This window comes from Oncorhynchus masou, chromosome 29 (assembly GCF_036934945.1).
Source record: "Oncorhynchus masou masou isolate Uvic2021 chromosome 29, UVic_Omas_1.1, whole genome shotgun sequence".
Lineage (NCBI taxonomy): Eukaryota > Metazoa > Chordata > Actinopteri > Salmoniformes > Salmonidae > Oncorhynchus > Oncorhynchus masou.
This window is the reverse complement of record NC_088240.1, coordinates 51,762,814-51,778,604: the sequence shown is the minus strand read 5'-3', so window position 1 is coordinate 51,778,604 and position 15,791 is coordinate 51,762,814. Positions and strand designations below refer to the sequence as shown.

Below are 15,791 nucleotides of genomic sequence, written 5' to 3'. Positions count from 1 at the left end.
ATGCCTCTGCTGATCCTACAGCTATTGTATGCAGTAATCATGTTTTATATTGTTAGCACTGAGATGATGTGCCCTAGTAGGACTTTCACTGTGTGGCGCTTACCCTGCGCTAACATAAAGAACATGTGCACATCTACTGCTGCTAAGCTTCCCAGTAAAGCATTGAAAACAAGTAAACAATTAGCCCACGTAAACATATGTAGAATTAAAATTCAAGGTTCATGATATCAATAATTTGCTAGTAACGAATGACATATTCTATCTCTGATACACTTGGATAATATCTTTGATACAGTGGGAGCAATACAGGGTTATAACATTTACAGAAATGCCAGGAATGTTTATATTCAGAACCACATTCCTGTAAAGCTTAGAGAGGATCTCATGTTAAATACTGATTAAGTAATATTGCTACAGGCTAATCTGCCTCACCTAAAGCCCATTCTTGTGTGAAGCTGCTATAGACCACTATGTGCTAACAGTCAGTATTTGTATAACATCTGTGAAATATTTGATAATGAATGTGATACAGAGAGGTACAGTGCCTTGCGAAAGTATTCGGCCCCCTTGAACTTTGTGACCTTTTGCCACATTTCAGGCTTCAAACATAAAGATATAAAACTGTATTTTTTTGTGAAGAATCAACAACAAGTGGGACACAATCATGAAGTGGAACAACATTTATTGGATATTTCAAACTTTTTTAACAAATCAAAAACTGAAAAATTGGGCGTGCAAAATTATTCAGCCCCTTTACTTTCAGTGCAGCAAACTCTCTCCGGAAGTTCATGAATGATCCAATGTTGACCTAAATGACTAATGATGATAAATACAATCCACCTGTGTGTAATCAAGTCTCCGTATAAATGCACCTGCACTGTGATAATGAAGAACAAGGAACACACCAGGCAGGTCCGATATACTGTTGTGAAGAAGTTTAAAGCTGGATATGGATACAAAAAGATTTCCCAAGCTTTAAACATCCCAAGGAGCACTGTGCAAGCGATAATATTGAAATGGAAGGAGTATCAGACCACTGCAAATCTACCAAGACCTGGCCGTCCCTCTAAACCTTCAGCTCATACAAGGAGAAGACTGATCAAAGAGGCAGCCAAGAGGCCCATGATCACTCTGGATGAACTGCAGAGATCTACAGCTGAGGTGGGGGACTCTGTCCATAGGACAACAATCAGTCGTATATTGCACAAATCTGGCCTTTATGGAAGAGTGGCAAGAAGAAAGCCATTTCTTAAAGATATCCATAAAAAGTGTCATTTAAAGTTTGCCACAAGCCACCTGGGAGACACACCAAACATGTGGAAGAAGGTGCTCTGGTCAGATGAAACCAAAATTGAACTTTTTTGGCAACAATGCAAAATGTTCTGTTTGGCGTAAAAGCAACACAGCTCATCACCCTGAACACAACATACCCACTGTCAAACATGGTGGTGGCAGGTTTGGGCCTGCTTTTCTTCAGCAGGGACAGGGAAGATGGTTAAAATTGATGGGAAGATGGATGGAGCCAAATACAGGACCATTCTGGAAGAAAACCTGATGGAGTCTGCAAAAGACCTGATACTGGGACTGAGATTTGTCTTCCAACAAGACAATGATCCAAAACATAAAGCAAAATCTACAATGGAATGGTTCAAAAATAAACATATCCAGGTGTTAGAATGGCCAAGTCAAAGTCCAGACCTGAATCCAATCGAGAATCTGTGGAAAGAACTGAAAACTGCTGTTCACAAATGCTCTACATCCAACCTCACTGAGCTCAAGCTGTTTTTCAAGGAGGAATGGGAAAAAATGTCAGTCTCTCGATGTGCAAAACTGATAGAGACATACCCCAAGCGACTTACAGCTGTAATCGCAGCAAAAGGTGGCGCTATAAGGTATTAACTTAAGAGGGCTGAATAATTTTGCACGCCCAATTTTTCAGTTTTTGATTTGTTAAAAAAGTTTGAAATATACAATAAATGTCGTTCCACTTCATGATTGTGTCCCACTTGTTGTTGATTCTTCACAAAAAAATACAGTTTTATATCTTTATGTTTGAAGCCTGAAATGTGGCAAAAGGTCGCAAAGTTCAAGGGGAACGAATACTTTCGCAAGGCACTGTATATTTTATGAGCGATTTCAATATTGACTGGCTTTCATCAAGCTACCCACTCAAGAAAAAGCTTCACACTGTAACCAGTGCCTTTAACCTGGTTCACGGGTATCAGTCAACCTACCAGGGTAGTTACAAACAGCACAGGAATTAAATCATCAACATTGATCACATCTTTACTAATTCTGCAGAAATTTGGTTTAAAGCGGTATCCAAATCCATTGGATGTAGTGATCACAATATAGTAGCCATATCTAGGAAACCAAAATTCCACATAATATCGTGTATAAGAGATCATACAATAAGTTTTGAAGTGATTCCTATGTTGTTGATGTGAAGAATATTTGTTGGTTCGTGGTGTGTAATGAGGAGCAAACAGACACTGCACTTGACTTGTTTATGAAATTGCTTATTCCAGTTACTAATAAGCATGCACCCATTAAGAAAATGACTGTAAAAACGGTTAAATCCCCTTGGAATGATGAGGAATAGAAGGTTGAGAAGGAGGAGGCAAAAGGAATGGCAAATAGATTTGGCTGCACCACCGATTGACAAACGTGTTGCAAATTTAAGAAACCATGTGACTAAATAGAATATAAATTACACTATGACACAAAGATAAATAACATGAATATTGATAGTAAAAAGCTTTGGCGCACATTAAAATGAAGTTTTGGGGAAAAAAGCAAACTCCGCTCATTAAATCAGATGCATCGTTCATCACAAAACCGAATGATATTACTGACACTACACATCCAAGTATATCTGACCAAATGATGAAAGACAAGCATTGTAATTTTGAATTCCTTAAAGTGAGTGTGGAAGAGGTGAAATAATTATTGTTTTCGATCAACAATTCCAAGCCACCGGGGTCTGACAACTCGAATGGAAAATATATGAGGATTATAGCGGATGACATTGGCACTCATATTTGCCACATTTTCAATTTAAGTCTAATAGAAAGTGTGTGCATCCAAGCCTGCAGGGAAGCAAAAGTAATTCCGCTACCAAAGACTAGCAAAGTCCCCTTTTACTGGCTCAAGTGGCTGACCAATCAGCCTGTTACCAACCCTGAGTAAACTTTTGGAAAAAATTGTTTGACCAGGTACAATGCTATTTTACAGTAAAAAAATTGACAAGGGGAACTGAATATGTATTCAACTGAAATGTGTCCTCCACATTTAACCCAACCCCTCTGAATCAGAAATGTGTGGGAGGCTGCCATAATCGACATTCACATCTTCAGCACCCAAGAAATAGTGGATTAAAAGCCTTGCTCAGGGGCAGAACAACAGATTTTTACCTCGTCAGCTCGGGGATTCGATCCAGCAACCTTTCAGTTACTGGCCCAATGCTCTAACCACTAGACTACCAGACTTTCAGCAAGTTTATAGGGAAGGACATTCAACAAGCACAGCACTTACACAAATGACTGATTGGCTGAGAGAAATGAATAATAAAATGCTTGTGGGTGCTGTTTTGTTAGACACGTTTTTTACGTCATAGGTCATAGTGTGCTGCTGGATAGGGTATATAGGGTATATAACAAAGTATTGAGATAAGTATTTGGTCAATAACAAATACTTATTTTCCACCATAATTTGCAAATAAATTAATTAAAAATCCTACAATGTGATTTTCTGTATTTCTTTTCTTCTCATCTTGTCTGTCATAGTTGAAGTGTACCTATGATGAAAATTACAGGCCTCTCTCATCTTTTTAAGTGGGAGAACTTGCACAATTGGTGGCTGACTAAATACTTTTTTGCCCCACTGTATGAAGATGACTCAACACTGTACATGTCAGCTACGACAGCAACTGAAAGGACTGCAACACTTAACAAAGAGCTCCAGTTATTTTCAGAGTGGGTTGCAAAGGAATAAGTTAGTCCTACATATTTCTATAACTAAAAGCAAATAATTTACTAAACCCTAAACTTCAACTAAACCTTGTAATAAATCATTTGGAAACTGAGCAAGTGGACGTGACTAAACTGCTTGGAGTAACCTTGGATTGTAAAACTGCCGTATCTAAAACATATTGACACAAGGGTAGCTAAAACGGGTAGAAGTCTGTCCCATAATGAAGTCTGTCCCATAGCTCTACCTTCTTAACAGCACTACTGTTCAGTCGTGTGGTCAGGTGCCACAAAAGAGACTGACTTCAGTAATACGTGCATGTTGAATGCACCAAGCTGTCTGTTTGAACTACTGGCGTACAGCTCAAACATTCCATGCATTCCCTACAAGCCATTCCACAAGTGGTCTCTTCACAGTCCCCAAGTCCAGAACAGACAATGGGAGGCACACAGTACTAGATAGAGCCATGACTACATGGAACTCTATTCCACATCAAGTGACTGTCGTAAAACAGATTAAAAAAACACCTTATGGAACAGCGGGGACCTGTCTTGGGTCAGTTAGGATCACCACTTTATTTTAAGAATTTGAAATGTCAGAATAATAGGAGAGAGAATGATTTATTTTAGCTTTTATTTCTTTCATCACATTCCCAGTGGGTCAGGAGTTTACATACACTCAATTAGTATTTACTAGCATTGCCTTTAAGTTGTTTAACTTGGGTCAAATATTTCGGGTAGCATTCCACAAGCTTCCCACCATAACTTGGCTGAATTTTGTCCCTCCTCCTGACAGAGCAGGTGTAACTGAGTCAGGTTTGTAGGCCTCCTTGCTCGCACATGCGTTTTCAGTTCTGCCCACAAATTTTCCATAGGGTTGAGGTCAGGGCTTTGTGATGGCCACTCCAATACCTTCTATGCCTTGGAATACAAACCTAAAATACAAGGCCAAATCTATACTGGAGTTGCTAACCAACAACATAGTGAAAGTTCCTGAGTAGCAGAGTTACAATTTTGATATAAATCTACTTGAAAATATATGGCAAGACCTGAAATGGTTGTCTAGCAATGATCAACAACAAATTTGACAGCGCTTAAAGAATTTTGAAAAGAATAATGGACAACATTTTGCACAATCCGAGTGTTCAAAGCTCTTAGAAGCTTAACCAGAAAGACTCATAGCTGTAATATCTCATGGGTGTGAATACTTATGTAAATTAGATATCTGTTTTTGATTTTCAATACATTTTCTAACATTTCTAAAATCAGGTTTTCACTTTGTCATTATGGGGTATTGTGTGTAGATGGGTGAGGGAAAAAACATTTTTTATCCATTTGAATTCAGGCTGTAATACAACAAAATGTCAAGGGTTATGAATATTTTCTGAAGGCTCTGTAACTCATCTAATCTTTTTATTATTCTGATGTTGTATTTCCAGAGGGGCTACTCAGCTAAACACGAGGTGCGTCAGTTCCACTTCACGTCCTGGCCGGAGCATGGGGTTCCCTACCACGCCACAGGCCTGCTGGCCTTCATACGGCGGGTCAAAGCATCCACTCCCCCTGATGCCGGACCCGTGGTCGTCCACTGCAGGTACCAGCCTCCAATCAATGCACACTGCAGTACACCACTTCCTGCAAGCTGTCGATACTCATGTAACCGTTACTACTTTGTTTTTAAAGCTTAGTCCCAGTGGGCAAAACTGTTTGAAATGACATAATTTTAATTAGTTTTATTTTATGAGCAGGACGCTATATCAGCCAGTTTTACCTGCTGTGGTTGAAGCCTTGTATAGGGGAATTGCATCCATCCCTAGCCCTGATTCTATTATTTTCATGTCACCCAAAGAAAGAGAGAGCCAAGAGTTGCTTTTCGACCCTTATCTGTACACTATTATTACAGTATTGTATGTGAAGGCTTGTTCTAAAGGGTCAGAGTTCAGTGAGAGTGACATGCTGTTCTCCCTGTGTCAGTGTGGGGGCGGGCCGCACAGGCTGCTACATCGTGCTGGACGTCATGCTGGACATGGCCGAGTGTGAGGGCGTGGTGGACATCTACAACTGTGTCAAAACCCTGTGCTCACGACGCATTAACATGATCCAGACAGAGGTGAATGGGCTGGTCTACAGTACATAATGATATTTCTCTCCCGCCACCCTTCCACACCTCATACTCTTTCTTTGTGATGCGGTCCTATGTTCTTTATGTTCTAACTCTCCTTGTTCTCTCTTTCTTATCTCTCTCCCTTTCGCTTTCTCTCTAACACCCCCCCCCCCGTCCTCTGTAACATTCCTCGCCCACTTTCTTTGTGATATCATCCTATGTTCTTCATGTTCTTACTCTCTCTGTTCTCTCTCTCCCCTCTCTCTTTCTCTTCTTTCTCTATCCATACCCTGCTCCCTCCCCCCTTTCTCTCTATTTGAAGGAGCAGTACATATTCATCCATGATGCCATCCTGGAGGCTTGTCTGTGTGGAGAGACGGCCATTTTGGTGAATGAGTTTGCCCTCACCTACAAAGACATGCTGAGGGTGGACTCTCAGAGCAACTCCTCCCAGCTACGAGAAGAGTTCCAGGTCAGTCACACACCGGAATGGAATAATACACCTTCTGTTTCGTTGTGAAATACTATTTGTTTTCAGTAACTTCTCAGAAAAGGTTAAGACAAAACAACACAACCCCAACCTAGAATACTAAATTGAAGCACTGTTGGATATTATGACTTTGTTGCTGGTGGACTGGTGGGGATCAGACAGAAGTTGTGTCTGACCTGAAGTCAGTTGATGTAACGATGCTGGATGGTTCAGAAGCCCAGCACATTGTAGCAGAAAACAGGACAATTTAGACTGATTAAAACAGCACTCTTGTGGAAAAATACAGTCAATCACTAAGGGGCACAAGCTCTTAAAAGTCAACAGATGGTGTAGAGAGAAAGGAGTTACAATGCGGAAGAGCTGACAAAAAGGTGCGTGTGTGCACATCAGAACCAAGGTGTAGTTTATTTGAAAATACCAACTTTTTAAATATTCAAGGTTATCGAATATATTTTATATAGAGTTTAAACTAAAAGTCGACTATTTTCCCTGATATTCAAATTACAGGTCTCAGAAAAACAATTTAAGTATTTTGATATGTTTCAGAAAACCAAATAATATTTGAAGATATGAATATGAAGAGATGAAGATATGCAAGTTATTTAAAAACTAAACATATATATTTGATGTCAAACATTTTGTCACGCCTTGGTCTTAGTATTTTGTGTTTTCGTTAATTAGTTGGTCAGACCAGGGTGTGACATGGGTTTATGTTGTTGTATTTCGTAGTGGGGTTTTTTAGTTATTGGGATTGCGGCTGAGTAGGGGTGTTGCATAGGTTTGGCTGCCTGAGGCGGTTCTCAATCAGGTGATTCTCGTTGTCTCTGATTGGGAACCGTATTTAGGTAGCCTGGGTTTCACTTTGTATTTCGTGGGTGATTGTTCCTGTCTCTGTGTAGTTTCACCAGATAGGCTGTAATTAGGTTTCACGTTCCGTTTTGTTGTTTTGTATTTGTATCGTCATTTGTTTCATTAAAAACATGAGTAACCAACACGCTGCATTTCGGTCCGACTCTCTTTCGACAAACGAAGAACGTCGTTACACATTTGATGAAGACTGAAACACTTTTACAACTGTACAACTTCAATTCAATCTTCTTTAATCTCAAATAGCTGCCTGTCCCTTTTAATAGCCTGGTAATGAAACACATTTCAGCAAATAAACGTGTCTAAATTAATTATTTACGAGGTTACCATGAATTACCATGAATTGTTTGAGGTTAAATGTTAGATTTATTACGTTACATAATTCGGTAATGACTTTAAAAAAATATCACAATCAACAAGTTTTTATCTCCAGTAAGAAACAGCTTGGCATTGGCTGCTAACTGGCAAGCAAAAAAGTTGTCAACAACTCTGGTTGTACAGACCCCCAGAAATCGTCCGATCGCCCTCTGTTGTTTTGTTTATAGAGGAATACTAAGACAAAAGAAACGTGACAGTATATAAATGAAAACAGATTAGTGCAGGAAAATAATATATATATATAATAGAATGATGGAAATGAATGCTGAAATTAAACGATTAACCATACAAATCAGCAAAAGCGGTGTGCAGTAGACACCTGGCTCAGGTAGAAGCCTTCCTCTGATAAGCAAACGTTTGTGTTCAGTGATTTCATCAAATAAACATCTGGGATATTGATTGAAGTTTTACGGTAGTTGAATTAGTATAAATATATGATCATAAGTACATGGTTTGGATAGGTCTTAGCCTACAGATATAATAAAATGCACGAGGGACATTAGAGTAGACTACTTTTGCTGCTTCAAAATGAACAAGACATATTTTCATAATGAGTGAGACATAAAGTAATATAGTAACTTTGATTATTACAATAGCAACATTGTTGTTACATAGGACTTTGTAAATTGCTTAATAATGGAATTGTTACAGTGGAATAAGGAACAGTGACTATTTATCTTGTGTACAGTAGTGACAAACTCTCAGCTAATTGCTCTGCAATTAAAAAACTATTACCAAAGTATTATGTAACAACATGCTAATATCTAGGAAACCCAAAGTTCCAAAGACTGGGCCTAATATAGTCTATTATAGGTCATGTAAGACATTTTGTAGGGATTCTTATGTTTATGATGTAAAGAATATTTGCTGGAATTTGGGGTGACTAAACTGCTTTGAGTAACCCTGGATCACTGTCATGGTCAAGACATACTGATACAACAGTAGCTAAGATGGGGAGAAGTTTGTCCATAATAAAGCGTTGATCTGCTGCCTTAACAACACTATCAACAAGGCAGGTCCTACAGGCCCTAGTTTTGTCGCACCTAGACTACTGTTCAGTCATGTGGTCAGGTGCCACAAAGGAGGAAAATTGCAATTGGCTCAGAACAGGGCAGCACGGCTCGTCCTTAAATGTACACCAAGAGCTAACATTTATAATATGCATGTCAATCTCTCCTGACTCAAAGTGGAGGCGGGATTGACTTCATCACTAATTATATTTGTGAGAGGAATTGACATGATGAATGCACTGAGCTGTCTGTTTGACCAACTGGCGCACAGTTCGGACACACATGCATACCCCACAAGGGATGTCACCAGAGGTCTCCTCACGGCCCCCAAGTCCAAAACAGACCATAGGAGAAGCACAATACTACATAGAGCCATGACTACATGGAACTCTATTCCACATCAAGTAACTGATGCAAGCTGTAGAATCAGATTTTAAAAAACGGATACAAATACACCTTATGGAACAGTAGACACAGGCACAGGCATGCATAAACACACACGATAACATACACACTATACACACACATACATATGGATTTTGTGTTGTAGATATGTGGTAGTAGAGTTGTGACCTGAGAGCACACACTTAATGTCTTGTGAAATCTGTTGTGATTGTGTTGTAATGTTTTTAAAATTGTATAAACTTCCTTAATTTTGATGGACCCCATGAAATATAGAATATTTAACAGATGTTATTGCGGGTGTAGCGAAATGCTTCTGTTCCTAGCTCCAACAGGGCAATAGTATCTAACAATTCACAACAATACATAGAAATCTAAAAGTAAAAGAATGGAATTAAGAAAGGTATAAATATTAGGACCAGCAATGTCGGAGTGGCATTGACTAAAATACAGTAGAATACAGTATATACATATGAAATCAATAAAACAGTATGTAAGCATTATTAAAGTGACCAGTGATTCCATGTCTATGTGCATAGGGCATCAGCTTCTAAGGTGAATGGTTGAGTAATGGGGATCCATAACAAATACAAATATTTTGCTGCTCCGAAAGTAATTACAGTTTATTACACAGGCACAAATGGTTGTAGTCACCTCCAAATTAATTGTTCGTTCCCACAGCAAAATTGTTCTGGGGGAACAAATAGTTACTCTACTACTTAAAAAAAATGTTTGAATAAAGATCTCAGAAAATTAATAATGTTTTTAAGGTCTGGTGTAGGTGTATGTGCATCAGTGCATGAATGTGAGCGTATGTATGCGTGCCTGCCTGTCTTCTTGCATGTGTGTGCATATGCATATGTGTTTGCGAATGGCAAAACTGGAATCCAGTTTCCTCTCACTTTTATAAGTGTATGATTGTCATTCAAATCGCCCATAATTTGTGGGAAGCTGGGAATGTGATGGTCTCAGAGCACTTTATTTGATTCTGATTAGGACAGAGGAGCACCAGGTGTGTTCCCACATGCATTAATTTCCTCTCTTAGCCGGCCAAACGGTACTGTCTACTGACTCTACTATAAGAGCAGCAGCATAGATTCAAGGTTTCGCATTTCAAAGTACTGTATTTCATACTGGAATAGGCCCACACGCATCCCCCCATTTAAGTTTTAATTTTACGTGCACAAGTGCAGTGAAATATTTTCTTGCAAGCGCTAAACCCAACAATACAGTCATCAACAACAATGTAATCCTAAAAATAACATAAGGTAGAACAAAATCACATGTAAAATAAGAAATAAGAAGAACACGAGAAAGTAAGCATACTATCTACAGGGTCAGTCAGTTCCAGTACCATATTAACAATGTGCAGGAATACTGGAGTGATAGAGGTAAATAATGTCACTTTAGGGGTAAGATGACTAGGCATCAGGATATATGATAAACAGAGTTGCATGTGCATATTATGTGTGTGTGAGCAAATGATGAAGTGAGTGTTTGTACGTGTTTTGTACGTGTTTTGAAGTGCATGAGTGTGTAAGGCCCTGTGAGAGTGCAGTGCAAAAATAAAATAAAAGGGTAAATTCAGATAATCCATGTAGCCATGTTGTTAGTTCTTTAGTTACCTATTTAGCAGTCTAATGGCTTGGGGATAGAAGCTGTTCAGGAGTCTGTTGGTATCAGACTTGATGCACCGGTACCACATACAGAAGCAGAGAGAACAGTCTCTATGGCTTGGGTGGCTGGAGTCTTTAACGATTCTCTTGGCTTTCCTTTCACGCTGCATGATATAGAGGTCCTGGATGGCAGGGAGCTCTGTCCCCATGATGTACTGGGCTGTCCACACCACCTTCTGTAGCGCCATGTGATTTAGGGTGGTGCTATTGCCATACCAAGCAGTAAATCAGCCATTCAAGATGCTCTCAATGTTGCAGCTGTATAACTTTTTGAGGATTTGACAGCCCATGTTAAACATTTTCAACCTCCTGAGGTGACTGTGAGAGTGTGTGTGGACCATTTTAAGTCACACCGAGGAACTTGAAGCTCTCGACCCACTCCAGTGCAGCTTCCCCCCCCCACCCCCCATAGTCAAGGATAAACTTCTTGGTCTTACTGATGAGGGAGGTTGTTGTTCAGGCACCACACTGCCAGGTCACTGTCCTCCTCCTTGTAGGCTCTCTCATCGTCGCCGGTGATCAGGCCTACCATCGTCGTGTCATCAGCAACTTGATGATGGTGTTTGAGTCGTCGGTGAACAGGGAGTACAGGAGGAGACTAAACACACCCCTGTGGGTCAGTGGGGCGGAGGCGATGTTGCCTACCCTCATCACCCAAGTCATTGCATTCGCAAAAATCTCTACTCACATTAACCCTCAGCACTTCGACGCATAAGTCCGGGTATTTATATGCTGACCTCATGCCTCAACAAGCTTCTGATTGGTGAGAGTCAATACTCCTGGCCACCATTGATTGGCAGATGTGTAAAGCAAATGCGTGTGCCCACAGAACAGCTTTTCAAGGGAGGGTGTGAGAGAAACATCCGCAGGAGCTCAGCCATCCACCTAGAGATGCAGGTGCAATAATTGAGCTGGGAACATTTTCACGCTGGGAGAATTTTTTACATGACACAGGGCAGTAGTCATTGTTGCATGACGCCATAGAGTTCTTGGGAACAGGAATGACGATGGTCATTAAAACGTGTGGATTACAGACTAGAACAAGGAGAAGTTGAAAATTACCGTGAATATGCCTGCCAGCTCTGAGTACGCGTCCTGGAATACCATCGGACCCCGCGGCCTTGTGGGGGTTTACATGATTAAATACCTTACTCACATCGGCCTCGGGAATGCGAGATCACCCAGTCCTCTGGGTCGGTGATGGCCCTCACACCTGGCACACTTTAATTGTTTACTGTGTTTTTCCTTATACAATCCAAATCAATTATGCCACTTTCATTACTTGACGATGTATTACTTAGGCTGGGGGGGGAATGTGGTCTTTGATTACAGGTTGTTAGTTCTTTCCTAAGTTAGATGGTCATGTGAATCCCTTTTGATCCTGTAATTCACCCAACTGACATTCCTTCTGAAAGGATCCATGCAATGTATGCCAAGTGCAACCTCAATAAAACCTCTACCTATATTTTGCTCATGCCGTATCTATCACAAAAAGCCCAGATAGAGCCAATACCAGCCAGTATCACTAAGATCAGCATTTCCCAGATCTATTATTGATGTAGTGCATTAATGATCCAACTATTATGTTCATATTGTTTTATGTCATTAGGGTGGAATGCTTGTTAATGTTCCTCAAAGGGAATAGGTGCAAAATATACGTTTTACGTTTGTTTTCCCAAAGGTTCATAACATTTGTGTTCATTATGCATGAGGCTGGCCTGATTTTTCCCATTTGTTTTTGAACTCTGACTATTTCAGAGTGATGTTAAGCTATTTAAAGATGCTTCTAACTGGTATTGACAGAGAATAATGAGTGGCCAATCTGTCACTGGTATTGACAGAGAAAAATGAGTGGCCAATCTGCCATTAGCACGCTGTTTCTCCACCCCCACATCCTCCCCTTCTCTCTGTCCACCTCCATCAATTCCCTCCTTTCCCTCTTTTTTCTTCATCACCTATTTTTATTTCTGGTACTTCATCTCATCTCATCTCACCTCTCCTCACCTCACCAATCTCATAAATTCTCCCTCCATTAAATCTTTATATCCATCCCTTCCACCACTCTTTTCTTCCTCCCCTCCATCTTCCCTCCCTTTCCACCTCCCTTTCCACCTCCCCTTCCTCCTCCAGACGTTGAACTCGGTCACCCCTCACCTGGACGTGGAGGAGTGCAGCATCGCCCTGCTCCCCAGGAACCGGGAGAAGAACCGCAGCATGGACGTGCTGCCGCCCGACCGTGCCCTGGCATTCCTGGTCACCACCGAGGGCGAGAGCAACAACTACATCAACGCGGCACTCACTGACAGCTTCCACCAGCCCGCCGCCTTCATCGTCACCCCTCACCCGCTCCCCGGCACCACCGCCGACTTCTGGAGGTTGGTGTTCGACTACGGCTGCACCTCGGTGGTCATGCTCAACCAGCTCAACCAGTCCAACTCTGCCTGGGTGAGCTGTATTTTTTTGTATTTAGTGCCTTGCGAAAGTATTCGGCCCCCTTGAACTTTGCGACCTTTTGCCACATTTCAGGCTTCAAACATAAAGATATAAAACTGTATTTTTTTGTGAAGAATCAACAACAAGTGGGACACAATCATGAAGTGGAACGACATTTATTGGATATTTCAAACTTTTTTAACAAATCAAAAACTGAAAAATTGGGCGTGCAAAATTATTCAGCCCCTTTACTTTCAGTGCAGCAAACTCTCTCCAGAAGTTCAGTGAGGATCTCTGAATGATCCAATGTTGATCTAAATGACTAATGATGATAAATACAATCCACCTGTGTGTAATCAAGTCTCCGTATAAATGCACCTGCACTGTGATAGTCTCAGAGGTCCATTAAAAGCGCAGAGAGCATCATGAAGAACAAGGAACACACCAGGCAGGTCCGAGATATTGTTGTGAAGAAGTTTAAAGCCGGATTTGGATACAAAAAGATTTCCCAAGCTTTAAACATCCCAAGGAGCACTGTGCAAGCGATAATATTGAAATGGAAGGAGTATCAGACCACTGCAAATCTACCAAGACCTGGCCATCCCTCTAAACTTTCAGCTCATACAAGGAGAAGACTGATCAGAGATGCAGCCAAGAGGCCCATGATCACTCTGGATGAACTGCAGAGATCTACAGCTGAGGTGGGAGACTCTGTCCATAGGACAACAATTAGTCATATATTGCACAAATCTGGCCTTTATGGAAGAGTGGCAAGAAGAAAGCCATTTCTTAAAGATATCCATAAAAAGTGTCATTTAAAGTTTGCCACAAGCCACCTGGGAGACACACCAAACATGTGGAAGAAGGTGCTCTGGTCAGATGAAACCAAAAATGAACTTTTTGGCAACAATGCAAAACGTTATGTTTGGCGTAAAAGCAACACAGCTCATCACCCTGACCACACTATCCCCACTGTCAAACATGGTGGTGGCAGCATCATGGTTTGGGCCTGCTTTTCTTCAGCAGGGACAGGGAAGATGGTTAAAATTGATGGGAAGATGGATGGAGCCAAATACAGGACCATTCTGGAAGAAAACCTGATGGAGTCTGCCAAAGACCTGAGACTGGGACTGAGATTTGTCTTCCAACAAGACAATGATCCAAAACATAAAGCAAAATCTACAATGGAATGGTTCAAAAATAAACATATCCAGGTGTTAGAATGGCCAAGTCAAAGTCCAGACCTGAATCCAATCGAGAATCTGTGGAAAGAACTGAAAACTGCTGTTCACAAATGCTCTCCATCCAACCTCACTGAGCTCGAGCTGTTTTGCAAGGAGGAATGAGAAAAAATGTCAGTCTCTCGATGTGCAAAACTGATAGAGACATACCCCAAGCGACTTACAGCTGTAATCGCAGCAAAAGGTGGCGCTACAAAGTATTAACTTAAGGGGGCTGAATAATTTTGCACGCCCAATTTTTCAGTTTTTGATTTGTTAAAAAAGTTTGAAATATCCAATAAATGTCGTTCCACTTCATGATTGTGTCCCACTTGTTGTTGATTCTTCACAAAAAAATAATGTTTTATATCTTTATGTTTGAAGCCTGAAATGTGGCAAAAGGTCGCAAAGTTCAAGGGGGCCGAATACTTTCGCAAGGCACTGTATGTATATTAAGGTATACTGTTTGCATGTAATATATAGGTTAATGAATGCTGTTTATTAGGAAGGGACAGTTTTCTATATGTGAATCCGCATTTCGCTTTTCTCAGTGAGAAGTGCTGCAGATCTGAGTCTGAATCTAGTTCTGATTCTACTGGCAGTGTCTGGGATGCTGTATCTTAGCTCAACTCTTTCTCCTGTGTCCATAGTTCTGATTACAGAAGACTTAGCCAGTCAGAGTCATGCTGCGCTGCCATCATGTAGTTGTATGAGTGTGTGTGCTTTTGGATTTGTTTTTTCACACCACATTGTGCCTCAATGATGTCTGACCACATTGATATTGTGGATTCAGTAACACTCCTCGCTTCATTTCGATCTCTAGAGAATCAGCTATGTCACTTTTAGTCCTACCCCTAAGCTATAACTCAAGGTTTCTATTTGTAGGTATCTCAGTGTCTGCCTGACTGTCTCTTAATGAAATACAAGACACTCGTCACAGGGCATTACCCCATCCCCCTCTGCTCCTGTCTCATCTCCTTAATATCGGCCCACCTCTGTCTCACTCACACACATTCTCTCTCTCTTTCTCTCTCTCTCTCTCTCTCTCTCTCTCTCTCTCTCTCTCTATATATATGTGTGTGTGTGTGTGTGTGTGTGTGTGTGTGTGTGTGTGTGTGTGTGTGTGTGTGTGTGTGTGTGTGTGTGTGTGTGTGTGTGTGTGTGTGTGTATGTATGTGTGTGTGTGTGTGTATGTATGTATGTATGTATGTATGTATGTATGTATGTATGTATGTATGTATGT

General features: G+C 40.8%; 1 protein-coding gene across 5 annotated transcripts in view; it reads left to right on the top strand.

Moving 5' to 3' along the window:
- Positions 1 to 15,791, top strand: part of ptprub (protein tyrosine phosphatase receptor type Ub) — a 374,285-nt gene that overhangs the window by 337,068 nt on the left and 21,426 nt on the right. For all 5 annotated transcript variants that reach the window (XM_064945224.1, XM_064945228.1, XM_064945226.1 and 2 more), the window contains 4 exons: positions 5,408 to 5,562; positions 5,943 to 6,078; positions 6,395 to 6,544; positions 13,026 to 13,340. In XM_064945224.1, the coding sequence (XP_064801296.1) occupies positions 5,408 to 5,562; positions 5,943 to 6,078; positions 6,395 to 6,544; positions 13,026 to 13,340 (756 nt within the window). The remainder of the gene's footprint in view (positions 1 to 5,407; positions 5,563 to 5,942; positions 6,079 to 6,394; positions 6,545 to 13,025; positions 13,341 to 15,791) is intronic.